Source organism: Scyliorhinus canicula, chromosome 13, assembly GCF_902713615.1.
Source record: "Scyliorhinus canicula chromosome 13, sScyCan1.1, whole genome shotgun sequence".
Classification (NCBI taxonomy): domain Eukaryota; kingdom Metazoa; phylum Chordata; class Chondrichthyes; order Carcharhiniformes; family Scyliorhinidae; genus Scyliorhinus; species Scyliorhinus canicula.
In genome coordinates, this window is record NC_052158.1 from 16,027,431 (window position 1) to 16,055,270 (window position 27,840).

General features: G+C 45.7%; 1 protein-coding gene across 2 annotated transcripts in view; it reads right to left on the minus strand.

Moving 5' to 3' along the window:
- LOC119976187 (ras/Rap GTPase-activating protein SynGAP-like) overlaps window positions 1-27,840 on the minus strand; it is a 506,239-nt gene that overhangs the window by 379,207 nt on the left and 99,192 nt on the right. For both annotated transcript variants that reach the window (XM_038816494.1, XM_038816493.1), the window contains exons 6-10: window positions 13,151-13,295; window positions 10,175-10,411; window positions 8,565-8,766; window positions 7,659-7,840; window positions 1,442-2,297 (exon numbers count right to left, since the gene is read on the minus strand). In XM_038816494.1, the coding sequence (XP_038672422.1) occupies window positions 1,442-2,297; window positions 7,659-7,840; window positions 8,565-8,766; window positions 10,175-10,411; window positions 13,151-13,295 (1,622 nt within the window). The remainder of the gene's footprint in view (window positions 1-1,441; window positions 2,298-7,658; window positions 7,841-8,564; window positions 8,767-10,174; window positions 10,412-13,150; window positions 13,296-27,840) is intronic.

Below are 27,840 nucleotides of genomic sequence, written 5' to 3' on the forward strand. Positions count from 1 at the left end.
TGGGGAGTTTAAAACAGAGGGAAATAAATATAAGATATTCAACCAAAAGGGATTTTAAATGCCCTCTTGCTTGATTTGGAATTCAGGAGACACATGTTTACCTGAAGTGATATGAACTTGGAATTAACTCTTGCACAAAATAACTGAAGTGATACACTTAAGAGCAAACTAGATAAGTGCACGAGGGAGAAAGGAATAGAAGGAAATGCTGATAGGACTATGTGAAGTAGAGTGGGAGGAGGTTAGTGTGAAATATAAACACCAGACCGGTTTGTCTGAAAGTTGCATTTCTAAGTAATTAGTTCTGTTTAATTCTAAGTAATGTGCAAAATTGGGTCAAGGAGGTTAACCATAGAATCACAGAATCCCTACAGTGCAGAAGGAGGCCATTTGGCCCATCAAGTCTACACTGACCCTCTGAAAGAGCACCTTACCGAGGCCCGCTCTCTCGTCTGTAACTCTTTAACCCCACTTAACTGTTGGACATTTAGACACTAACAATTTAGCACGGCCAATCCACCTAACCTGCACATCTTTGGACTGCGGAAGGAAACCTGAGCAGCCGGAGGAAACCCACACAGACATGGGGAGAATGTGCAAACTCCACAGAGACAGTTGCCCAAGGCCGGAACGGAACCCGGATCCCTGGCGCTGTCAAGCAGCAGTGCTAAGCACAACACCATCGTGCTGCCCTATTTGGAGCTTTCATGATTGAGACTGATCAATTTCTATTTGTTGCGAAATGGACTAAAGGTGAATAAGGGGAGTTGAGGGAGAGGCTTGAGGTGCTCAATTGCCTGTACCCTGTGTAGCGTGAAGCATAAAGGTATCACTACAGTGTGCAACGGGTTGGTTTGGCCAGCTGCTATCTTCCTGTCTAATAGTTTTTGTGTTAGAAGGGCTAGGTGTCAGTTGGAAATGTCACATTTAAAAGAGAAAAACTTGAGTACATATTACCTCCCCCATCACAACCTCAGGATGTTCCAAACACCTTTACAGCCAATTTATTACTTTTGAAATGTAGTCACTGTGTAAATAATGTGGCAACCACATTGCGCATGGCAAGCTCCCACGATCAGCAATAAGACAATGATTAGATAATCTTCTTTCAGTGATATTAGTTGGCCAAGATGCCATGGGAAACTTCCCTGCTCTTCTTCAAAATCGTGTCATGGGATCTTTTGCATCCATCTGAGAGGGCAGATGGAGATTCTGGTTGATGTTTGGTTCAATAGATGACACCCCCGACACTGCAGCATTCCCTCAGTCTATCAGTCTAAAATGTATGCTCAAGTTGAATGGACAACTTTCTGACTAAGACAAGAATACTATCTGCTCAGCAATGTGGGACAACAGTCAGAACATTGTTTCCAGATTAAACAGGAGCAGGGATTGACCCCCCCCCCCCCCCCCCCCCCCCCCCCCCCCCCAGGAAACCTACCTGTTTGGTGATGCCTGATTTTGGAGCTGGAGCGTCTGCTTTGGCCATGATTGACTGCTGTCGCACCTTGGGACCGTGTGGTGGCTCGGCAGGCGACTGCAGCAAGTTGGCGCTGGGAGGCCGAGGTCGCTGGGCTGCGCTGACTGTCAGCTGCTGCGTTTTTCCCCGGACGAGGGGTGGAGGCGCAGGCGGTGGCTGGTCTATTCTCCTCTGGGGGCCGATGTTGGCTGGGGGTGCCGACAGCATGTGTTGAAGATTGTCAGTTAGTGACAGCTGCCTGCGGCTGAACTCGCTGTTCTGCCGGGCGAATTCATCGCTATAGCTGTGACTGTGGAAGATCTGCTTGTTGGCTGAAAGGTCTTCGCTCTTGCTGTAACCATGGTAGCCCAAGAGGCCAGCACCTGGCTCGGCGGGAGTCCGTAGTGAGGCAGGCCCATCTGAGGTCATGTTGAACAGGGGGTTCTGAAAGGACAAGGGGACTCGCAGCTGCCCATGCAATCCGTCTGTGGTGATGCCCATTTGTCCTAACCGCAGACCTCCTGACACACTTGACCCGCTCCCCTGTGACAGCCGGCTAGGCCTGAGGCCTACTGTAGTTCCAATTGAGGCCTGACTGCTATTTAGCATGTCCCCAACAGTCTGGAGGTTGCTTATGCTGTTCATACTCCTGCTGTCCTGCAGATCCATCATGGAGATGCTCTTGTTCGTAGTCATCATTTTGGGGTCAGGTTCTGTGATATCGGAGCTGCTTGTGCAATATGCTGGGGAGGAACGTGCAAGCGGAGGCCTTGTCACATAAAAGACATCCTTTCCCTTTTCCTTGGTTGGAGAAGGTAGCCTAGTCATATCGATTGAGCTGTGAATGAAGGAGAGTGTCAGCACTAAATTAATTAAGGGATAGGAAGACTAGATGCGATTTAAAAAAAATAATAATAATTTAGAGCACCCACTTATTTTTTCCAATTAAGGGCCAATTTAACATGGCCAGTCCACCTATCCTGCACGTCTTGGGGTTGTGGGAGTGAGACCCACACAGACATGGAGAGAATATGAAAATTCCACACAGACAGTGACCCGGGGCCAGGATCGAACCGGGATCCTCAGCGTCGTGAGGCAGCAGTGCTAACCACTGCACCACTGTGCTGCCCCCTGGAAAGGATTCAACTAAACAATTTAAAGTGTCATTTTGGGCAACTTTAGTGGGATGTTTGCCGTGGGCTTTTTGGGTGAGATCCAGACCCATTTACCCACATTTAGTCATGTTTTTGGACCGTGGGGAGTTTTCAGGGCACCATTCAATGGGGAAAAAAAAAAAATTGATGCCAGTTTTGACCGCGTTTAGCGGGGTGTTTCCCAGCGGCTGCAGCGCCGAGAAAAAACCCACTATTCAAAAACCTCACTTTTCTATTCTAATCTATTTGCTGTTTCTTTTGGCCTCGGGGAGTTTCTCTCTGCTGAGACTGCACTTGTCATTTCTTGCTGGCGAGCCCAGCGGGAAAGGCCCCTCGCCGATTGGGGTGCCATTTTGTCTGACTGCCCCGATCTTTCCCCCCGCCTTTCAGACCCCCTGCCCCTGTTTTGCCCCGACCTCGGGGAGGCCCCTGGGAACACCCCCTCAACTCCACCCCCCCTCCTTCAATCAATCTAGTATGCCCCACAGGTCTGATCCCTGCCAGCCGGGCACCCTTGCACTGCCAGCCTGGGGCCCAGGGTGCCGGAGGGGGTGCTAGGTACAACTCTACCCTGTCCCTCACCACCTCGGGGTCTCTAATGGTCTGGGAGACCCCTCAGGTGACATTACGACCAGTCCACGTTTGTGAAAGCCAGTACTTAACGGCGCCCTGGCGAGGTCTCCCACGAGTGATCGTTAGGTACGGGGCGCTGGGAGAATCCTGCAAATGCATATTTAAATGAGCCTAATGACTCATTCAAATATGCAGATATGGATCACACCCAGTGAGAGTGAGATCCAGATTGCGACGTCTTTCGAGAATTTGTTAAATGACTGCTTCGAGCGTCGCAAATCTCAAGAGGGAAGCCTCAGAATCTACCAAGTCGGGCGCGACGGGGCCGCTAAATCGCCACTTTAGATATTTCAGTGGGGTGCTGAATTGGCTAGTGTCCTTTTGAAGAGTGCCCCGATCTCCAAGTGCATTTGAGGGTCCATCACACTCCCCACCCATGGACGGTGCTACACCCACATATTAACCTTCCCAATTCCAAGTGAGGACATCCCACTATGAAGGCCCCCCTTTTTGCCCTTCCCTTTCATGAACACCTCCTTCAGCCCTTCCCAACCTTTTATGAGGCCCTTCATACCTCCCCTCTTCACACCCTCTTTCCCCCCCCCCCCTTCATGGGAATGGCCCCCTTCAGGCCCTGACCCTTGGCAGTGCCAACCTGGCACCTTTGCTCTGCCCAATGCCCAACCACCCAGGGGGTCTCCAATGGCCTAGGACAGTGCTTCTCAAAGTGTGGTACGCGTACCGCTAGTACGCGAGCCATCGTCTGGCGGTACGTGGAGTGTTTCCAGAAAAGAAAGACAGTAATCCTGGATTGGCTTGTTTCGCTCACCGGTCCCTGGCACATTGGAAAAAAAAACTGCCGGTTCGCCACATCAGATAGTTTGAGAAGTACTGGCCTAGGAGACTCCCCAGGTGCTGTTACGACTGGTCCACGTACTAAATAGTGCCCTGACGAAGTCTCCTCGACTCGGCTAATGAATCTGTACTTTGGGAGATTCCGGCAAATGATTATTTAAATGAGCCTAAATTGGCAGAACATTCACATAACTGTACCCTACAAATAATCAGCAAGGTACCGGGCTGTCTAGAAGTAGCCGACTAAAGACAATCAATTTACAAGAGTGTAAATGACACACTGCCTGAACCATTCACAAAACACTTGTGTGTATTCAGCTGGACCAAGGCATTGGACTCACTTTCTTTGGACAATGGACACTGGCTGAGAAGACAACTCCACCTGAGTAAACTAATCATTTTTTAAACAATGGACCTGGAATCAGTTTTCCATGACCATGAGTGCGATTCTCCGACCCCACGCAGGGTGGGAGAATCGCAGGAGTGCCGGGCGAATCACGCCACGCCACCCTGGCACCCCCACGCGATTCTCCCATCCCGTGCCGCGTTCTGTGACAGGCCGCTCGGAGAATCGCCGCTCGCCGTTTCTAACGGCGACCGGCGATTCTCTGGCCCGGATGGGCCAAATGGCCTGCTGAACCCGACACCTGGTCGCTGCCGGCGTCAACATCGTGCGACCGCTGCATGTGGGGCCTGTGGGGGGCGGAGGGAGGATCGAGCACCAGGGGGCTGCTCAGGAGGTGTCTGGCCCGCGATCGGTGCCCATGATCATGTGATGAGCAAATTAACCCCATTTGTGTTTTAAGAAACTGCTTCCATGGCTGGTCAGAGTGAGACCAGAAATATCCAAATCTTTTTCTCTCTCTCTCCTCACACCGACAGTGTGTTCTCTCTCTTCACACCGACAGTGTGTTCTCTCTCTATCTTGAAAGTTTGTGCCCTGCCTGTTTTCTGACCAGCCACAGGCAACGTAAATATTAACTAAGTAGCTGCTGACTCCAGAAGACAGAAATCATCCATCAATATATTTCAATTGTCTCATCCCAGAATCCAAAACACCATTGAGCCCAGTCTCATTTCCACTTTGTAACTTTTGTGTGTGTTTGTGTGTAAACTCTAGAATGCAGGTGTGAGCGAGGGTTTTAAAATTATTTTTATTTCACGGATTCATAGAATTTACAGTGCAGAAGGAGGACATTTGGCCCATCGAGTCTGCACCGGCCCTTGGAAAGAGCACCCTACTGAATCCCAAGCCTCCACCCTATCCCCATAACCCAAAAACCCCAGTTTTTGGACACAAAGGGAAATTTAGCACGGCCAATCCACCTAACCTGCACATCTTTGGACCATGGGAGGAAACCCATGCAGACCCGGGGAGAATGTGCAGACTCCGCACAGACGGTGATCCAAGCCAGAAATCGAACCTGGAACCCTGGAGCCGTGAAGCAACTGTGCTAACCACTTTGCTAATGTACAATAAATAATCATTCCGTTTCTTTTAAAAAGTACCAGACCGTCTGTGTGCGCACAGACAGTTAAGACTCATTGACAACCGGATTCTTAAAATCAAAAACTCTGGCGATCAGTTGAGGGGTGGAAAAAAAGGGTAGCCATGCTACTACTTCTGGTCTGATCATAACATGTTTTACAGAGTAATATTAAAGTTGCTATAAAAATGCAAAGAGTTGATGTTGACATTGGCCAGAATTCTCTGGTTGTTGTGATTCACTTTTCCCGTTGGCAGCCTGTGGGTCTCCCGGCAGTGGGGTGTGGCTTTAATGGGAAACCCCATTGACAAGCCAGTGACAATCAAATTCAAATATCAGAACCATGACTGCACCTTTGTGGCTCCTGTTAAAGATGCAAACTCTCCTTCCCCCATTTTTCTACTCCCAATTTAAATGTAGTCAGTTTAAAAAAGCTGTGACTGAAATTAATTGGCGCTGATTGGCAATGCAACTCGGATGTGCTGCAAGGATCTCTCATAATGCTGCAGTAGAATAGATAAGTGAGAACCAGTGTATGTGGTGCATTCGGATTTTCAGAAAGCTTCTGATGAAGTCCCACATAAGAGGCAAGTGTGAAAAATTACACTGTATTTGGGATTGGGGAAGTTGAGAATTGACAGGGGTTGAGAGTTGGTTATGCAGACAGGAAACAATGATTAGGAATAAATGGCAGTGACTAGTGGAGTCCTGCAGGGATCAGTGCTTGGGCCCCAACTATACACAATATACATGAACGATTTGGATAAGTGATCTAAAAGTAATATTTCCAAGTTTGCTGATGACATGAAACTTGGTGGGAAGGTGAGGAGGATGTTAAGTTGCTGCAAGGTGGTTTAGATAAGTTGAGCAAGTGGGCAAATACATGGCAGGTGCAGTATAATGTGTATAAATTTGAAGTTATCGACTTCAGACAGAAAAACAGAATGGCAGAGTATTGTTTAAATGATGACGTACAAAGGGACCTGGGGTCTTATGCCCACCAGTCACTGAAAGCAAGAGGGTTCATTGAGCAGTTAGGAAGGCAAATGGTATGTTGATCTTCATTGCAAGAGGACAGGAGCAAGGATGTCTTGGTGCAACTGTAAGGGCCTTGGTGAGACCACACTGGGGTACTGTGTGCAGTTTTGGTCTTATCTAAGAAAGGATATACTTGCCATAGAGGGAGTGCATTGGAGGTTCATCGGACTGGCTCCTGGAATGGCAGGATTGGGGTATGAGGAGAAATTGTGTCACCTGGGTCTGTATTTACTGGGATTTAGTGGAATGAGAGCAGACCTAATTGAAACAAAGAAAATTCTGAAAGGGCTGGACAGATGATGCAGAAATGTTGCGACCTCTGGCTTGGGGGTCCAGACAAGGGGTCACAGTCTCAGGATATGGGGTAGACCATGTGGGACTGAGATGACGAGAAACTTCTTCACTCAGTGTGGTAAACCTACGAAATTTTCCACCACAGAAAGCCAAGTAACTGAATATATTTAAGAAGGAAATAGATAGATTTTGAAGGGTGTCAAAGGGTATGGGGAGAATGAGAGTATGCGTTGAGATAGTGGATCAGCCATGATCATAGCATCATATAAGTTACAGTGCAGAAGGAGACCATTCGGCCCATCGAGTCTGCACTGGCTCTTGGAAAGAGCACCCCACTTAATTCACCCACATCCACTCTATCCAGTAACCCCACCCAACACTAAGGGCAATTTTGAACACTAAGGGCAATTGATCATGGCCAATCCACCTAACCTGCACATCTTTGGACTGTGGGAGGAAACCAGAGCACCCGGAGGAAACCCACGCAGACACGGGGAGAACATGCAGACTCCGCACAGACAGTGACCCAAGCTGGGAATCGACCTGGGACCCTAGAGCTGTGAGCAATTGTGCTAACCACTGTGCAGCCATGCTGCCCCCAAAATGTTGAATAGTGGAGCAAGCAGGCTTGAAAGGCCAACTCCGCCGTTATTTTTTATGACTTTAACCCGTGCTGTAGTTGACCTGGGAGTGTTTAATGAGACATTGTAGAGGGAGTTTTACTCTATTTAACCCCGCGCTGTACCTGCCCTGTTAAGTGTTTGATGGGACGGTGAGTCGCTTGCCTTGCTACCTCACCTGTTCAGATCTTTAACTGTGTACTTCTGAAGGTCGGATGAAATGCCACGATTGATGCTGGGCCCAGAAGTGTAGCGTTCCGCTATGTGGCTGGATTGTCGTTGTACATGCGATGGGTTTCTCAATGCCCCACTTATGTCATTGAGAAGGCGGGGAAGGGGACCCAGTTTCATCACCGCTTCCTGTAAAGACATAGGAAAGGTATTTTTAGCTAGGGAGAACCACATGTACTAATTCACAATTGCTTTTAGTGATTAAAATTTCTTTCAGTTTGGAGCAGTTACAGTGGAATGATGAAACCCAGTGAAAACATTCACTTGACATAAATTGAATCTCAAAGGGACCAGGCACTTGAGTATACTCTACATATGAAAAGTCCCAATGGACCTAAAAACCTCCCATTCACTCCAGTGAATCTCAGTTGACAAAACCATTCTCCAATTCACAAATGATCAACACATTTCCGCAGTGCAGTATCCTACTTGACCCGATCACTTCCTGTCCATACATCATTTATGAATAGACCCAACATGTTCCTCCCATTCACTCCCACCAGGCGGAATCCTAATGGGCCGAACTACATCCAACTATTATACATTTAATTCCAGTGGGTCGAAACACTTCCCATCACAGAATCCATGGGGCTGAGCCAATGCATCCCCAGGGAAAGGATCCCAATAGATACGGTTGCATACCATTCATTCTCCATAAATAATGCTAATGGAAACAAAAACTAGCATTCATTTTCTATCTTTCAAATGCCAATGGGTCCAAACATCTCAAAATCACATAGCATGTGCAGTACACAAAGGAACCAACCAACTTCTTGCTGACCCCACCAAGTTCCATTTATTCGTACAGTTGTGCTGAAGCTGGCCAAGATGATTTTGTTTCTTAATGCTTCACCTTGCTGAGCTGAGGCAGCACCTCCCACAGGAGGGAATGCAGCGTAGAGAGCTCTCGGCCCAAGTCGATGTATCCCTCAAAGCTAGCTGCGTTGGTGACCGTGTCCGGATTGGAGATCTCCATCAGAAACTGCTGCATGCTGCCCCACTCGAGCTCCAGAAATTCATTCATGAACGACATGTAGTCCTCCTTACTGCCGAACCTAATCGGATGAAGGAGGAAGAAAAGCAGCACAATAGCAACACAGGCTACTTCAATTCATCTCTAATCTGTCTCCACAACAAATGAGAAACATATGACACCTGTAAGTGTAGGTAAGGCAGGTAGAATTAGCACAGCAAATATTCCCAAATATATATACCTACTCATCAGTACTCATTCCGCAATGGCTGTGTGAGACATTACAGAGAACTAATAACTACACATCAATTCTAGGCCTTAAGACGTGAAATGTACAAGAACGGTGCTCAGCTATGAGGAGAGGTTAGAAAAGCTGGGATTGATATACTTGAAGCAGAGGGCATTCAGGGATTTAAAAAAAAAACAGATATTCAAAATCGTGAAAGGCTTTCAATAGAGTAAATTTAAAAAAAACTTTCCAGTGGCAGGAGGGTCAGTAACCAGAGTTCATATGTTTTAGGTTATTTACAATGACAGAGGTGACAAGAAAGAAGGGATTTATGCAGCAGGTAGTTGTGATCTGGAATAAACTGCCTGATGGAAGCTCACTCAAAGTAACTTTCAAAAGAGAAAGTGATAAATATTTGAAGGGAATTTTTTTTTGCAGGGCTTCGGGAAAGAGTTGGGGTGTGGGGGGGGGGGGGGCGTTGTGGAGAGCTAGAACATGCATGATGGGCCAAATGGCTGCCTCTTGTGCTGTATCATTCTATGATTCTACACTAGATTTTATCAAGTTTTAAAATACATAATCCACATATTTGTGGCAATTCTGCAGTGGCTCTTTGATATTTTGAGTGCTACAGAAAACTAATGATCACCCATGTGAGGAATGCCTCAAGTGTAATAACCTCAGAAGCTGGCAAAACAACTGGTAAGCAGATAACCACACTACTGAACAAGCATGTCAACTGCATAAACACAGGTCCCACATCTCTTCTATGTCATTAAACTTATAAAAGATACAACACGTTGGAGCTGCAGTCGGAACAACACATTTGCGAGCACCCTGAAGAGTCCTTGGTGTGCATGTAGTCGTACCTCATTTTCACATTTAATAGGGTTTTCAGTGTTTCCTAGTTCTCAAACTTGTTAGAAAGGCCAAGGTAACATTACAATATCCTATAATATCTCCATATAAGAACAAGATAAATATGACAAAGTCCTTGATCATGCCAACAACATTCAGGATTGTTTTTCTAGCAAAACATTTGAAAATTAACCAAATATTTAGGGGGATTAAAAACCTACCAGTTAATTAAAAAGACAGCCAGACCAGCACTGTTATTGAACTGTGAGCATTGATATTCTTCAGAAGAGCTTCTTGTGCAGGGTTGCCTCTGACACTTACCTCTCAAATCTCTTATACTAGCCCCACAGGCTACATTACCCACTGAATGGGCTGTGGCTTCCACAGGCCCAGGAGAACTTACTTGGTGAAGTTGGCCAGATTTTGAATGACTTTGGCTATAAGGGTCAAAGTTCGGGAGGTGCGATCATCCGGATACTCCTGCATCAGGTTGAAGAGGCTAGGAGACATGATCGCGGGGCAAAGGAAGCGGAGGAACAAGGAGGCGCTTATCAGACGGTCGGCGATGTCTTCTCTGCCACGTTCAGCACAACGGTGCCTCCAGGAGGCAAAGACTTCCTTCAGCTCACGCGGAAAGACACTGTTTAAAATAAATAAGTAATCAAAATCCAGCATAACTGAGGGCAAAGGCACCTTGCAATGCGATATTTAACGTGACTTCCATTTCATTAATAGCAGAGAATTAAATATAAAAGCACCCTCAGGCAGTTCAGACAAGGCTTAGTGGGGCTGCATGGTGGCGCAGTGGTTAGCACTGCTGCCTCACACGCTGAGGGCCCAGGTTCAATCCTGGCCCCGGGTCACTGTCCGTGTGGATTTTGTACATTCTCCCCGTGTTTGCTTGGGTCTCACCCCACAACCCAGAGATGTGCAGGGGAGGTGGATTGGATTTAATTGGAAAAAAGTAATTGTGTACTTTAAATTTAAAAAAAAGACAAGGCTCAGTGGTACTCCCCAAGTCTTTCAGCAAGTCTTTTTGGGCAGTAAGTTGTGATGAGGGGAATGCATTGCCTAAAGGTGTGCTATAAATAGATTCAATAGCAACTTTAAAAAATGAACTGGATAAATACTTGTGTGAAAAAAATTCGAGGGCTATGCAGAAAACATAGGTGTGAGACGAAGTGGATCAATCTTCGACAGGACCAGTACCATGCAGAATAGTCTCTATGTGCTGTACAATTAATTAATTCTTTTCCAAGAATGCAGTTTGAAAATAACCTGTATGGTCTGGCACTGGACCTGCAAGTTCCATTTTAAGTTTGTGCCACTTCATTCCGAATGATGATGGCTGGGAGTGGGTGGGGGCTGCATATGGTGGGGTATGGAGGGTGGGGTTCCATTTGATCTCTGTATTCTTGGTCGGATGAGAAAAATGGTGAGAATTGTTTCCCGATTACTATAGAGTGGTAGCACATGTTGTGGACACCAGAATGCTCTATGAGGCAGCAGCAGTCGAATAGCTTGCCAACATTCCAACTCTCCAGACCGGTACAAAAAGGATTGCTATTTTGGCGAGGAACTGGAACGTGGCCTACGCCCATAGAGCTGTAGCCCAAGTGAGAGTTTGCCTTACCAGAAAGGGATGAGAATTTGAAGAAGTCCGTGGAAATATTTTGTTTGGTTCAATAAAATGAAACATACAGGCGCACACTGACCAAAATGGTAAAATAGAAACAAAGCAAAATTTTACACCAATTGAAACCATACTTGTGCCTCGACGTCAAAATCAACAGTGAGGCCTGCTGTGTAAGGGACTCATCCCAAGTTCAGTCGACCAAGTTCCAATGACTGACAAGAATCAGTAGTGAGAATTCAGTGATACTGTTTCCCCCTTTAAAACTATAGAAAAAGAGAACTCTGTCCGCTTGACTGTTGAATTTGAACTACTGGAATTAGAGGAAAATGCCTTCCGATATAAAACTACATGGAACCTAGCAGAGAAACAAGCCTTTGGACCCACCTGCTCTGCACCAAAGTTTCTTCTTCACATAGCCTCATGGGCCTATATCCCTTCCTTGCCTTTAAACAAATCCATACTAATCACCTCAACTAGTGATAGTCTGTTATACATTATAATCACTTGGCTGAATAATTCCTTATTAAATTTATTGTTTACTAATATATTTGGTCAGCACGGTAGCACAAGTGGACAGCACCGTGGCTTCACAGCGCCAGGGTCACTGTCTGTGTGGAGTCTGCACGTTCTCCCCGTGTCTGTGTGGGTTTCCTCTGGGTGTTCTGGTTTCCTCCCTCAGTCCAAAGATGTGTAGGTTAGGTGGATTGGCCATACTAAATTGCCCTTAGTGTCCAAAAAGGTTAGGAGGGTTATTGGGTTATGGGGATAGGGTGGAAGTGGGGGCTTACTGTGGGTTGGTGCAGATTTGATGGGCCAAATGGCCTCCTTCTGCACTGTATGTTCTATATTTACTTCCACTAGTTTTGGACAACCAAATCTTTACATCCACCCAACTAAATTCCTTCATACTTGTAAAGACATCCATTATGTCAGACCTCAGCCTTTTATTTCCTGGAGAAAAGAGCCGCAGCCTACTCAGTCTTGATAGTTATAACATTTTAGTTCTGTCGTCATTATTTTCGGTCGTGTCTGATACTGCTCATGCACAGTGCCTAGTTTTGACTTCCATTAGTCAGTTTCATCTTAGACCTTAAGATTATAGGAGCAGAATTCGGTCCATTGAATCCGCTCCGCCATTTGATCATGGCTGATATGTTTCTCATCCCCATTCTCCTGCCTTCTTCCCATAACCCTTGATCCCGATTTAATCAAGAAATCTCCATATTAATCAAGAACACCAGATTTGTGCTTAGCCAGCAAGTTTAAAATCTACCTTAATATGTCAATCAGTCAATCCCTGATTTGTTTGTTTCACCTCCACACCTCCATCCCTTCTCTGGACAGATGTTTGAATCACTTTGCCATTAACAGAGAAGGAGCTGGTCTCTCTCGCTCCCCCAGGATTTGAACTGTATTCCCAGAATTAATGGACAATTCCATCACTTACTTCGCTACCCAGTCTTTTACATCATAGAATGGTTCACCTTTTTGACAAGGTTGGATTTGAACCAAAGTTCCTGATGTCAAAAGAAACAATGATCCTCATCAGAGAAGGGTCATTCCATCTCCATGGGCCGGATTTGAACACTGATCCAATAAGGCATGCTCAATAATATTCACTGGGGTAAAAGATCTGTCCTATTGTCCTCTTACGTTAAGATCCTACACTTGGCTGGACACTGCCCTTGAATTCAGTCTCTGGCACCACTACTTTTACATCTGCCACATTACACCAGCACTGACCAATGGGAGTTGACGATCTTGCAAAGGGCCAGTTCGCAGCACATCCTCAGGTTAGCCTGGTGATCAGCCAAAGTGGAAAAGGTGCACCTAGCCGGGTCTACCTCGCAGTTCTCTTCAGATTCATAAAGTGCTCGGATAAACTCCCCTGTGAAAAAGATACAGTTACTCTTAGTTATTCTTTACTCCCTGGCACTCGTCATATCACTCACGCAATTGCATTACATTGCATCTCAAGACATGCTGCACATTACATCATCCAACATAACATCACACACAAACACACACCAAACATCCCATCACACATACCATCCAACATAATATCACAAACACACACCAAACATTCCATCGCAGAGAACATTCAACATAACATCTCACACAAACACATGCCAAATGTCCCATCACACACTCCATCCGACAACATCACACATAAACACGTGCCAAACATCCCATCACACACTCCATCCGACATCACACACGCGCACCAAACATCCCATCACAGACCGCGTCCAACATAACATCACGTGCAGACCATTTAACGTTCTGTATCTCTCTCTCCCAAACACACACCAAACATCCCATCACATATACCATCCAACATTCATCACACATGCCATCCAACATCACATCTCATTACACTATCATCCAGCATCACAGCATCTAATGTTCCATCTTTCCCTCACACACCAAACATCCCAACATAACATCACATACACCATCACACGCGTAGATCATCCAACATCCCATCATACACACACCCTCAAACATTCCATGACACAGACGCCAACTGAGACTTGCAGTGGAGCATCATAAAGGCCAGGTCTGAGTATACAGCAGAGCAGCATAGAGAGTGAGGCTGAGAATGGGGGGGGGGGGGCGGGGCGGGGCGGGGCACAGCATGTAAGGCTTGGCGCAGTGCAGAATAAGAGTTGAATGGAGCAATACAAAACGCCTGGCCTCGTGTAGAGCAGCATCCCATCATGTAGGAGCTTGAGCTCAGGGTTTCAAAGCTTGAGAATCACTGCGGTGCATCAGTCTGACTGAATCGGTGAAATGGGAGGAAAAAGAACATACATTTTATACATTGTATATTAGATTATTTATCACAATTACAATCACTGTTTAATTAATCAGATCTAGGGAGCAAAAGTTCCAATATTTTCAGTAAATTAAAATGCAATTAATAATGAGTTAACTAATGTAACGAAAGGGCAGCAGGGTGGCGCAGTGGTTAATACTGCTGTCTCATGGCACCGAGGTCCCAGGTCACTGTCCGTGTGGAGTTTGCACATTCCCCCCCATGTTTGCGTGGCTTTCGCCCCCACAACCCAAAGACTCGCAGGGTAGGTGGATGGCCACACTAAATTGCCCTTTAATTGGGAAAAAAAGAATTGGGGAGTCTAAAATTTAAAAAAAACTGATATAATGAGTTAACTATAAAATAAGGTGATGTCAGTGCAAAGGGAGGTGCTGATGGTTAGTAGCTATTGAGTGTTGATTTCAATTTTAAGTTTATTTCTCTTCAATTAGGGAATAGTCCTGCAAACAGAGACATGGAAGGGCACCTCATTCCATAAAATACACATCCTGTTCCATGTGGGAACTTAATGACACTTCTTGGGCTGGGTTCTCTGTCCCGCCGCGCCACATTTCTGTTTCAGCACGCTAGCGGAATGCTCCGTTACGTCGGCTGGTCAATGGAGTTTCCCATTGTGGGGCAACCCCATGCCATTGGGAAACCCCCAGGCTGCCGGCAAAACAGAGCATTCCGCCCACGGAGAATCCAGCCCCTTGAGTCTTAACTAGACACATATGCAGGAAGTGCCACCAGCTGTAGGAGCTTAAGCTCAGGGTTTCAAAGCTTAAATATCACTGCGGTGCATCAGTGAGCCCATTTGGATAGCAAATCACTATATGTAGTAACACCAACAGCCCACAGACAAAGATAGACTGCGTGACCACCACCAATCAGAACAAGGCAGCTAGTGCAGGAGTCTCCAGATTGCGTCTCACTCTCCAACTGATAATCAGTTCTAAATAAGCGTGAGGGCGATGTTTCATCTGGAGAGTGCAACCAGAGCTGAGTTGACTTATTGGTGGCTCAGCTGTAGGGGCAGGGTGGAGGTGGAAGATCAGGAAAGCAAAAGTGGTAGCGGACCTGATAAATTTGGGAAAAGACAAGCACTTCTGTGGCAGCAGATGCGACTCTTGAAGAGTATGTTACTTCCATGGTGCTGAGGTCCAGAGTGGCACTGGGCCACTGCAAAACATTCTGAGGGGGGGGTGACCACCCAGAATTTCTGCTCCAGAGTGATACCAATGACATGGGTAGAGAGAGGGATGAGGCCCTGAAGGCAACAGTTGAAGAGCGAGCAAAGAAAGCGCATGGGATCGCAGGGAAAATGGCAAGTTGGATCCAAAATTGGCACACCTTGCTTTAAAAATTAATTTACAGGATGTGGTGTCGCTGGCTAGGCCAGTATTTATTGCCCAACCTTATCTGCCCTTGAGTAGGTGGTAGTGAGCAATCGCTGCAGTTCATGTGGTGAAGATACATCTGCACTGCTGTTCGGGAGGAAGTTCCAGGATTTTGATCCAGTGATAATGAAGGAACGGCCAAACGTATTTCCAAGTCAGGATGGTGAGTGACTTGGAGGCAAACTTGTAGGTGTTCCCATGTATCTGCTGACCTTGTCCTTCTAGGTGGTAGTGGTCATGGGTTTGGAAGGTACTACCTAAGTAGCTTTGGTGAGTTCCTGTAGAGCAACAGTCCCGACAGTGGAGAAGGAGGCTATTTGGCCCATCGAGTCTGCACCGACCCTCTGAAAGAGCACCCCAACCAGGCCCCACTCCTCTGCCCTATCCCCATAACCCCACTGTGGTGAATCACAATCTAGTAATTCACACTGTGTTGTATGTGTTGTGTTCTTGTAAGCTCGGTATACGAGCAGTTGCGCGGCTCTGCCCATAGGGGGAGATGAGGAGTTTGTACTGGGCTCCACCCATGGTTCCGCCCATGGCTCCTCCCATTAACCGGAAGTATAAAGCTTTGCAGTCGTGAGCCTGCCTGCCAGTTCATCTCGTCGCAGGCAGGCTCTGTTGTAAGAGTATTGAAACCACTGTTCACTTCCAACCACGTGTCTTGTGAATTGATGGTCACATCACCCACCCAACCTGACATCTCTAGACACTAAGGGATAATTTATCATGGCCAATCCAGCTAACCTACACAACTTTGCAGCGAACCTACACAACTTTGGACTGTGGGAGGAAACTGGAGCACCCAGCGGAAACCCATGCAGACATGGGGAGAGCGTACACACTCCACACAGACAAGGCCGGAATTGAACCTGGGTCCCTGGCGCTCTGAGGCAGCAGTGCTAATCACTGTTCCACCGTGCCACCCCATCTTGTAGATGGTGCACACAGTGGTGGAGGGAATGGATATTCGTGAATGGGGTGACAATCAAGCCGGCTGCTGTCCTGGACGGTGTCCAGTTTCTTGAGTTGTTGGAGCTGCACTCATCTAGACAAGTGGAAAGCATCCCATCACACTTCTGCCTTGTAGATGGTGGACAGACTTTTGGACAGGAGGTGAGTTACTCACCGCAGAATTCCTAGCCTCTGTCTGGCTAGTCCAGTTGAAGTTCTAGTAAATGGTCAATGTTTATTGCAGACTGGTGTTTTGTGAATGGAATTATGTTTCCAGTGGCGTTCCACAGGGCTCAGTACTGGGCCCCTGGCTGTTGGTGATATATATCAATGATTTAGACTTAAATAGGAGGGTATGATGAAGTAAGAAGTTTGCAGATTATATGAAAATTGGCCAGGGCAGTTGATGGTGAAGAAGAATGCTGAGCAGGTAGTCAGGAAAGTAACAAAAGTAACAAATGGAGTTCAGTCAGCACAAGTGTGAAGTAATGTATTTGGGGAAGGCTAACAAGGCAAGGGAATATATAACAGATGATAGGATTCTAAAAAGCATAGGGGAAGAGTATAGTATGTGTCTGCAGATACATGAAGGTAGCAGGACAGGTAAATAAGGTGATCAAGAAGGCATGTGGGAGACTTTCTTTTATTGATCAGGGCCTAGAGTATAAGTTCAGCGAGGTTACACGAGAACCTATTAAAAAAACTAATCCATCCACAGCTAGAGTACTGCATTACATTGCAGGAAAGATTTGAGCGCACTCAAGACAGTACAGAAGGGATTTACAAGGATGTTGCCAAGAATGGAGAATTTTAACTTTGAGCGAAGATTGGATAGGCTGTGGTTTTTTTCCTTTGTAACAGAGGAGGCCAAGTGGAGATTTAATTGAGGTGTATATAATTATGAACATAGAACATACAGTGCAGAAGGAAGCCATTCAACCCATCGAGTCTGCACCAACCCACTTAAGCCCCCACTTCCACCCTATCCCTGTAACCCAATAACCCCTCCTAACCTTTTTGGACACTAAGGGCAATTTAGCATGTCTTTGGACTGTGGGAGGAAACGAGTACCCGGAGGAAATCCACGCAGACACGGGGAGAATGTGCAGACTCCGCACAGAGAGTGACCCAGCAGGGAATCGAACCTGGGACCCTGGCGCTGTGAAGCCACAGTGCTAACCACGTGTGCTACCATGCTGCCCTATACATAGTGAGTAGGAAGAACCTAATCTCATTAGCACAGAGGTCAGTAATGAGCAGGGGTAGATTTAAATTAATTGCTGAAAGGGGAGTTGAGGATCTGGAGCTCACTGCCTGAAAAGGGGAGAGGCAGAAACCCTCACTGCATTCAAAGACTACTTGGATTTTCACTTGAAGTGTCTTAATGTACAGTCTACAAAATAAAAGTTGGAAAGTGGGATTTGACTGGATAGCTATTTTTTAGCCAGCAGGGACATGATGGACCCAATGGTATCTGTCTGTGCTGTAAATTTTTCAGTGTTTCGATCCAACCTTCCATCATGCATACCACGCAATGGTCCATCACAAACGATTCAGAATACCTTCTCATATGCCATGTCACTTGTGTCCCCAGTCGCCCAACACTCACACCCTTAGCACCTAATTATTCCCAAAAATCCCTATTACACCCTATCCTATGTACCAGAACAATCAAACCTCAAGTAATTCCCAGAAACTTTATTTCATGCCTCCCAAACATCCCAGCACTCAGACCCCAAAACAGTCTTTCACTCAGCACTAGGCAAAAACGCCATTATGCGTACACCAACATAATGTCACATACTTGTCAAAACACCTGGACAAAACAAACATCCACCGCATAATCCCTCAAACACTCTGTCACTCAAACACCCAGATTCACATCACATGCATGAATATCTCATGCACATACAAACATGTCATCCCAAGCACCACATCTGATTAGGAATGAGGCTGAGGATAAGTGCAGATAGTGATGATGGAATGCTATGTGGACCATGAGCAAATGCAACCATTGAATGTCCTCTCAAAGAAATCAATCAAAGATTTAGAGAGTAGCTATTAAGGTAAACTTGATTTACCTTTGGGAATGGGATGAAACAAAGACCGTGGGTCTTCTCAGAGGAAAATAAAATGATTTGGGTTGACTGTAACACTGGACAGATAGCACAAGATCTGAACAGAGCTTGGTAAGTTAAAGGGCCTTTTCCTGGAGCCAGTCGCCAAACTTTCCAACTTTTCTACCTCTTCTAACAACATCAACACTTCTGGACAGGTTACACATGGTGCATCTCCCTGTGTACTGACCCATGTAACAGTTTCCAGGTCAGGTATGGGACAGGTTAGACATAGGGCACTACCCTTATGCACGGTCCCATTAAACAATTTCCAGGTCCTGTACAGGATAGGTTAGACACAGAGCACATCTCTCTATGCTCTGTCCCATATAACAATTTCCAGGTCTAGTACAGGATGGATTACATACAGAGTACATCTCCCTTGGCACTGTCCCATATAACAATTTTCAGGCCAGGACAGAACAGGCTACACACAGAGCACATCTCCCTATGCATTGTCCCATCTACCAATTTCCAGGTCAGATACAGGAGAGGCTACACACAGAGCACATCTCCCAAAGCACTGTCCCATAAAACAATTTCCAGGTCTGGTACAGGGCAGATTAGACACAGAGCACATACCCCTATCCACTGTCCCATTTGGACAGGTTATACACAGAATACAATTTTAACAATTTCCAGGTCAGATACAGGACAGGTTAGACATAGGGCACATCCCTCTATGGACTCTCCCATTTAACAATTTCTAGGTCAGGTACGACAGGCTAGATATAGGGGACATCCCTCTATGGACTCTCCCATTTAACAATTTCTAGGTCCGGTACAGGACAGGTTTGACACAGAGCACTTCCCACTCTGCATTCTTCCATCTAACAATTTGAAAGAGGTAAAGATCACTTTACATTTTAACACTAACACATCACAATTTCAAGTGACTTCACCAATTCTAAACCGGCCAAAGGAATATGAGCAAGTCAGTCCCATCAGTGGGCTGTGCAGCTACATTTGCCTCACCATGCTCATTTCAAGCTGCTGAATTACAGAGAGGGGACTCCATGGTGTGCAAAGATTTTGAATGATTTGTGATGAATATCTGAAGACTGAGTTCTTATTTCATTTACAGTCAGTGGACCAAATCATCCCATAGTGGCACAACCTTGCATTTTTTTAATCATGGTGGCAGATGGAGAACTTCAAAATAAGCCAAGATAGTGCAACTGGAGTTGGACAGGGTAGCAAATGAAAATTGATGGGGCTGGTTTAGCTCACTGGGCTAAATCGCTGTTTTTTAAAGCAGACCAAGCAGGCCAGCAGCACGGTTCGATTCCCGTACCAGCCTCCCCGGACAGGCGCCGGAATGTGGCGACTATGGGCTTTTCACAGTAACTTCATTGAAGCCTACTCGTGACAAAAAGCGATTTTCATTTCATTTCATTTCATTGACTCCGTTTCTGGAATGCCCTGCTTGGAAACTGAAGGGCTGTCCTGCCAATTTGATTCCTCTACACCTAACGCATAATAGTGTCAAATGTTCATTGAACAATAAAAAATTCAAGGGGCCACATTTGCTTGAGCCTTGCTCCACTGTCAGAAGTGCGGCAGAGCTGGACGTCCAACCCCTCGGCCCACTAACACTCCCAAAGCCCTGGCATTTTGACATTTCAAATGAATTGGTTGGATGTATAAAAGAGGGCGGGATGTGGGTAAATAGGCCCAAGCAAACCAAGTAGAAGTAGTGGGCTGGGGATCAAATAGGGCAGATGTTTTGATTGAGGGGCTCAACTTTAAAAAAAGAACCACAACAATTTATTTTCAGCGACTGATGTCCTTCATTTCTGTACTGGTACAGCAAACACCTAGTTAGTGCTGCTATAAACTATCAGCCCCTGTAGGAATGGGGAACTGTCAGGAGGAGTTGCTCCCATTAGTCTTGCCACTTTGAGTAGTGTTGTGACTCCCTGTGATAATATTTCATGAGAGAAAAGTAACATACAAGCAGCAGTTGGCTGTTTAGCCCCTCAAAGCTGTCCTGCCATTCATGGCTGATCCATCTATCAACTCCATAACCTTGCCCAACAAAAATCTACTGATCTCAGGGTTTTCATGTTCATTTGACCTCCAGACTCAACAGCTTTCTTTGGGGGGAGGGGGAAGGAGACAATACAGATTTTCACTGTCCTTTGTGTGAAGAAATACTTTCAGACATTGCCCCTGAAAAGGCTAGCTTTAATTATAAGGTGCTGCCCACCAGAGGAAATAGTTTCTCTACATCTATCCATCGAGCAACTCCTCTCATCACCTTAAACACTTCTTGATCTTCCATACTCAAGGGAATATAAGACTTGTCTGTCCACTTTGTGTACTATAATCCTTTTAGCAGTATAGAGGGGTTGGGGGTGCGGTCAGCAGAGACTGCTCTGACTTTTACGTTCATTCTGCCCTCCCAAGGTCCAAATGATTTTATTCCTGGGACCATCTAAATGCATTTAACCAATAAAATCTGTGATTCCCACTTTTCGAAAGCAGTTCATTTTAGAAAATAGTGTCTCAACATGCTGTGGAAAATAGGCCCCTGAAATTTTGACAGGTGTTTGCCCACTATTTATGGTGAGATTGAACACCAAACTCTGACAATTTCTACCTAAACCTCTCCTGCTTTCTATGCCTCTCTCCTCTAAGAAGAATCCTAAAATCGGTGTCTTTGACTAAGCTTTTAGTCACCTTTTCCTCATGTGGATCAATGTCAAATTGTGTTTCATGAGGTGAAGTGCTGTGGTTTGCTTTTTTTCAACTATGTTAAAGGTTCTGCACAAATGAAATGTTGGGCATCAGAATGGGATCAGAGGACAGAAAGACAAGAGTTCATCAATCACTCTACAAAACACAAGGATCAATATGAAGATGGATGACCTTGGGGAAGCCAGTCATGAAATGCAACTGGTCAGAGTGGCAGCTTTAGTTGCACAAACTAATTTCAGTTTTAATTATAATTTTTAATAGCTAGTTTATTCATCAGTTGTATTGTAAATAATTTTAGTAAAAAATCTTACAACACCAGGTTAAAGTCCGACGTGTTAGTTTCAAACACTAGGTTTCGGAGCACTGCTCCTTCCTCAGGTGAATCAAGCAGTGCTCTGAAAGCTAGTGTTTGAAACAAACATGTTGGACTTTAACCTGGTGTTGTAAGATTTCTTACTGTGCTCACCCCAGTCCAACGGCAGCAGCTCCACATCATAAATAATTTTAGTCAGTATGATTTTGTTGTAAATGACAACTACACCACAACATTGGAGCAGGAGGAGACCATTCAGCCCTTGAATATGATCTCATTCAGTCAGATTATGCCCAACCTTTTTTTTAAACTCCATTTTCCCTCCTTTGCTTCCTATTAATGAAGGCCCTGCCTTCTTAACCGTGGCGCTCGTCTGAGGTGTGGTGATCCGTAGGTTAAAATCCATCAATCAGCTCTCCCACTCAAAGGGGAAAGCAGCCTGTGGTCATCTGGGACCATGGCGACTTTACCTTACCCTTGGTGTTGTCATGCAGTAAAAAAAATCCTTCAGCCTCGGTTTTGAAAACTTTAGTTGCCCACCGAGCATCCACAGCCTTTTGAAGGGATGGAGGGGAGTATGTGGGGAACGATAGGACAGGAGGCTGTTAGTCAGCCCCTCAAACCTGTACCACAACTTTGTCAACTCGCCTTCGTTCCATTACTTAACAGAAAACTATCAATGGTTCCTTCTTCACTCCTGAATGGCCTGGTTCTCATGGTGAGATGGCACACCCTTGTTCCAATGGTCATTGGTGTAACCTGGGTTCAACAGCTTAATGGACCGTTGGTATTCTGGGTTTCCTTGATTGGCAGAGAGTCTGCCAATGGTTAGTTTCCTTACTCAGTAGATTGAAGGTGTTGGGGGTGGGGGAGGAATAGGGCAGATCAGGTCATCCAATGGGCCATATCTGACCCAGGACTGCTGGTAATCCAGCTCACATCGCCCAGGATCTCAGTTCTATCTGCACTTATATGTCTTACTCGCTGGTGTGTCCTGTTTTGAAATTGACGGGGCCAGAAGGTTTTGGGGAAGTGCGCTGTTCCGAGCGCTGTTGCCTCACTGATGGTTAGGTCCTAAATCAGAACACCAAGATTGGGTTAGTATGAGCAGCTTAAGATATATGAAAGTAATGGAAACATGGATTTAAACTGGAAATGTGTTTTCACAAGTACACCGCAGAGTAGAACCAAAAAAGAAAACAAGTTTGTTACATTTCCAAGGTTTGGTATACGCAGCCTGTGGAGGGAAATAAAATATTTTTGTCAGGCTGAATGGCCTTTTCGGAAAAGAAAACAAGAGGAAAGAAATGGCGACACAATTCTGGCTATGAGAATTATTCGAAGAAAGATTCTCTGAAAAAGATTCAAAAAGTTAAAGAATAAAAAAGGGACCAAAGGTAGAAGACAACATTGCTCCACTTCTCCAAGGGTATCCTCAGAAGTTGACAAACTGCCGAGGCAAACTGTTAAAGCAGCAAAAGAAACACCAGGGCACCTAAAATAGCACTGGGAATAATGGGCTGCCACGTTAACAAAATCCTTAATCATTTTGTGTTTTGTATTTACTTTTAGCGAAACGAGAAGCAGATTCCTCACAGCAATCTGTCTCTCTGCAAGATGGCCGACGGGTCACCTCGCCATTAGAATTTCAAATTGACCTAAAACCAGGACTTGCCAGTAATATTGCCAAGTCCACGAACGTCCTTTTTTAAAATTGCGGAGTGACTAAATGCGAAATGAATTCCCAAAGTCCAGTGCATCTGCAGTGGTTTCCACTGTCAACATTGCCTTGCCCAACGCTCAAATGTGCTGATGGATGATGCACAAGTATCTCAGGGTTTTTTCGAGGCACAAGGGCATCACCCAAAAGGCACGCAGATGCATACAAACGTGCACACCAAGAGTAAGATGTACAGACACACGCACACAGGCCATCCCATCGCATAATTCCAGACAAATCACTATAGGAGATATTGAGACTTGCTACGTGATCACGAGAGCAGAGCATTTTTTGGAGGCGATTCCAACTAAGAAAGATGAGGATTTCCACTTATCTTTGAATTGGGAATGGGAAATGAAAGGCAGAACTTCCAGCCAAAGCAAGGAACTGTACTTCTCCAATCTTTCTCTCTTGCTCTGTTTAAGGTTCTAATCCCATTTGCCGCAAATTGGCTGCAGTGCAAGGTCCCACAAACAGCAATTCAATAACGGTGAGCTGATTATGCTGTTGGTTGAGGGAGAGCCCATGCTTTCTTTAAAACAATTGCTGTGGAATATTTAAAGGCCCTCTGCAAGGGTCTCAATGTAACTTCTCATCCCTTCCAGCAGTGCAGCATTCTCTCACTATTAGACTGGGCGTATCGGCCTGAGCGCACTCTGGAATGCAATTGTACCCGTGAGCCTTCTAGACATAGAGAGGAGAGTGCTACAAATTCAGCCATAACTGATGCCATGTGCTAGAGCTATTACAGCAGACCTGATGCGATAATGGTTGAGATTTCAACATCAACTTGGGAATGAATATGGGGCCTTCTGGCCAAGTACCAAATCAGCCTGTTGGGTGGTGACTGATCATGGGGCTATAAAGTTGCATTTAGTCCTGGGGAGAAAGGTGTTTTTTCTCGTATGACTGGGATCATCTGTTGCCAGGGCATGGCACCTTGGTTTCCTTCGATAAATCTTCCCCTTCAGCTCTCAATTGGAGCAAGTCATTGGGGAGAAGAAGATCACCTCAAGCGAAGAGGAAGAGGGTGGTGGGGGGAAGCATTGTGTGTGGTGGGAAATGGAAAACATCAAACATAAGCTCCGCTTATAGTCTATATATTGACTTGCATGTATTCCTAGAGCACAGAAGAAGGCCATTCAATCCATCATGTCTATGCCAGCTCTTTGAAAGAGCCATGCATTCCCATTTTGTGACCCCAGGAATATTGCAACGGCCAGGAAGCTCAAACTCCACTTGATGTGAGATCCAGGACGGGTTACTGGGAAGGAAGAGGCAGGAGATGAATTTGGACCTATGCAGCGAATTGAAACCTTGCAATACTGTCAGTAGAGGGAGCTCTATTCACCTTTTTATCCCGAGCAAGAGAGAGTGGAAAGATTTAAAAAAACATTTTTTGGAGGTGGCAACTAGTTGATGTGAACAGTTCTTCAAACTGCTCTGGTCTCGTTGACATGCTACCATTCAGCACAGGCCATCATCACAAGACAAAATATTAACAATCCTTATGAGAAATGGAAACTGATTAACCCTTTGAGGTCTTACAACGACCTGCAGCCAGATCTTCACACGAGAAATGGAAATGTGCCAAAGCATAGACAGGAGAAGGGTAGCCGTATAGTGATAGGCTTTGGGATCTGGTGCACAGGAAACATAATCGTGGCATAGTTAGGAACCTGAATTGCACATGAAAACAAGCAGCCACTTTAAGTTCTGTCTAAGGGGTTGCCTTAACCCTGGCTCGACATTCCTGGAGCCGCGTGGCTGACAGCCCCCACTCCTGCCTCACACAGACATGGCCACTTAGAAGGCAAAAAGGGGACTTCACTACCCAATTAGATGCTTTTTGACCCTCAAGCAACCTTTCTCCCTCTTCTACCAATTGTTCCATAAATATTAAATGAAAGTGGTCAAATTAAATTAAGCCTTTTTTTTTACACCTCTGTGATTTTTCTCCCCCGCTTGCTCATAACAGTGTCCGGAAGGTTAACCTTTAATCAACTGCAGTTTAAGGCTATACTTGGTAACTCGTCTCCTTCATGATCAGCTCCTTCATGCTCACCGTGAGAAGCGCACGGGCCTCTTTGTCACTCGGATCGTGACCAGCTGCCTCTGCACGACCCTACCTTCCACTAGTTCACCTGGTCAAACCTACTCTAAAGCTACCCCATGCCTTCTCCCGGAAATTTTCTATTTTCTCTCCCATCTCCCCCTCTAGCCTCTCTGAGCTCATCTTGTCCACGAGACTCAGCTCGATTCCTGAATCCTATTTGCAACTACAGTCCCCGTGTTAGCTGACATTTTTAAAAGATTCTCTTCAGTTGTTGTCCTCTCCTTCAAATCTGCTGTAATCACACTTGTCCTGAAAAAAAACAACTCTTGACACCACATCCCCAATGTCCCTACAAACTTATGCCCAGGTTTCAACCTCTTTTTCCTCCCAGAGTCCTTGAACATGTTGTTGCCTCCCAAATCAATTCCCACCTGTCCCGGAACTCTATGAATCTCTCCAATCACACAGTCCAAAAATGGCTCTTATCAAAGTCACAAATGACACCCTATGTAACTGTGACAAAGGCAAACTTTCCTTCCTTGTCTTACTCTGCAGCTTTGACACAGTTGACCAGATCATTATCCTTCAGGACCTCTCCTCTGGGATTACTCTAACCCTGGCATCCTTCTTATTCAGTAAATTGAAATCAGAGTATCGCTTTTTAAAACTTAATTAATGGAATGTGGACCAACATTTATTGCCCATCCCTAAATGCCCTAAAGGTGGTGGTGAGCTGCCTCATTGAAACCGCTGCAGTGGCTTGCAATGGCTTCTCTTCCTGCTCCCGCACCATAACCTCTGGTGTCCTCTAACAAGCTATCCTTCCCCCCCCCCCCCCCCCCCCCCCCCCCCCCCCCCCCCAATTATCTCATCTACATGCTACCCCTTGGTGATATAATCTGAAGACTCAACATTGGTTTCCACTATGTATGCTGTTAACACACAGCTCTACCTCACCACCACTTCTCTCTATTCCTCTGCTGGTTGCTGAATTATCAGACTTCCTATCTGACATTCAGTGCTGGGTGAACAGGAGTTCCCTCCAATTAAATATTGGGACGACAAACTTTTGTTTTTGGTCTCCAAATTCCATGCCCGAGCTATTGAATCAATCCCTCTCTCTGACAGCAGTCTGAGATGACACCAGCCAGTTTGCAACCTTGTTACCTTTGACCCGGAGAATAGCCTCAGACCTCGTTTTCAAGCCATTACTCAAACCTCCATAGCAATGCCCAACTTTGCCAGTGTCTCAGCTCATCTACTTGTCTATCTCTCATTCATGCCTTTGTTAGGTTTAGACAAAATGACTCCAACGCATGCCTTCATAAACCTGAGACCATCCAAACTCTACTTCTGGTGCCTAAACCTGCACTAAGCCCTGTTCCCCTATCACCCCTGTGCTTGCTGACATACACTGGTTCCCAATCAACAATTAAGCAACATGTTGATTGTAACATTCTCATCCTCATGGTCTTGTCCCTCCCTGGCATCAGCACTCCTTATTTCCATAATCTCTATCAGCCCTCCAATATACTGGACTGCGCTGTAGTGTTCTTTGTTCTATCTGTAATTCTGACCTCTTGCACATCCCGGATTTTCATTTCGCCACCACTGGTGGCCTTGCCTTCAGCTGCCTGAGCCCTGGAATTCCCTCTGCCTCCATACCTTGCTTTCCTCCTTTAAGACACTCCATAAAATCTACCTCTTTATCCAAACCTTTGATCACCCGGAGCGTGAAACTAACTTTGTGGTGGTGGTGGTGTGGATGGGAGGGGGGGGGGGGGGGCTAATTTAAAATAATTGCCCTCAGGGAAAACAGCAGTCAGTAACCCAATTGACTATCACAGAGAGTTTTGAGCTTGCAAAACACCAGGCATTTTCTTTAAATTGAAAGGCAAATTTGAGCTACGTCATCATAAATCTGACCAAATCAGCTCTCCCATACAAGGAGTCACTTTTCCCCTTATCACAGTGGTGACTTACAATGCAGCAATGGGTGCCAAGCACTCAAAGGGTTAATGGTTAAAAATACGTACGTGACATTAAAAGTGTTTTACTGAAGAGCAAGCACTGAAATTGACATTTCCCCTCCCTCCCCCTCCAAAAAAAAAGAAGGATGGGGTTAATGAGAAATACCAGCATTGACCATGGGAAACCTGACATTTTCTCGGAGACGGCGCCCATGAAGGGAATGTCTGAATGGACACTCTGAAGCCATTGTGATGTATCAATGATCCAACATCGGCTCACCAGCCCACCCCATTCCAAAGACAAAGCTTGTAAGGGGGGGGGGGGGGGGGGGTAAATAAAACTACATTTCAGAAAATGGAAAGACACCAACCATTACTGTGGCTG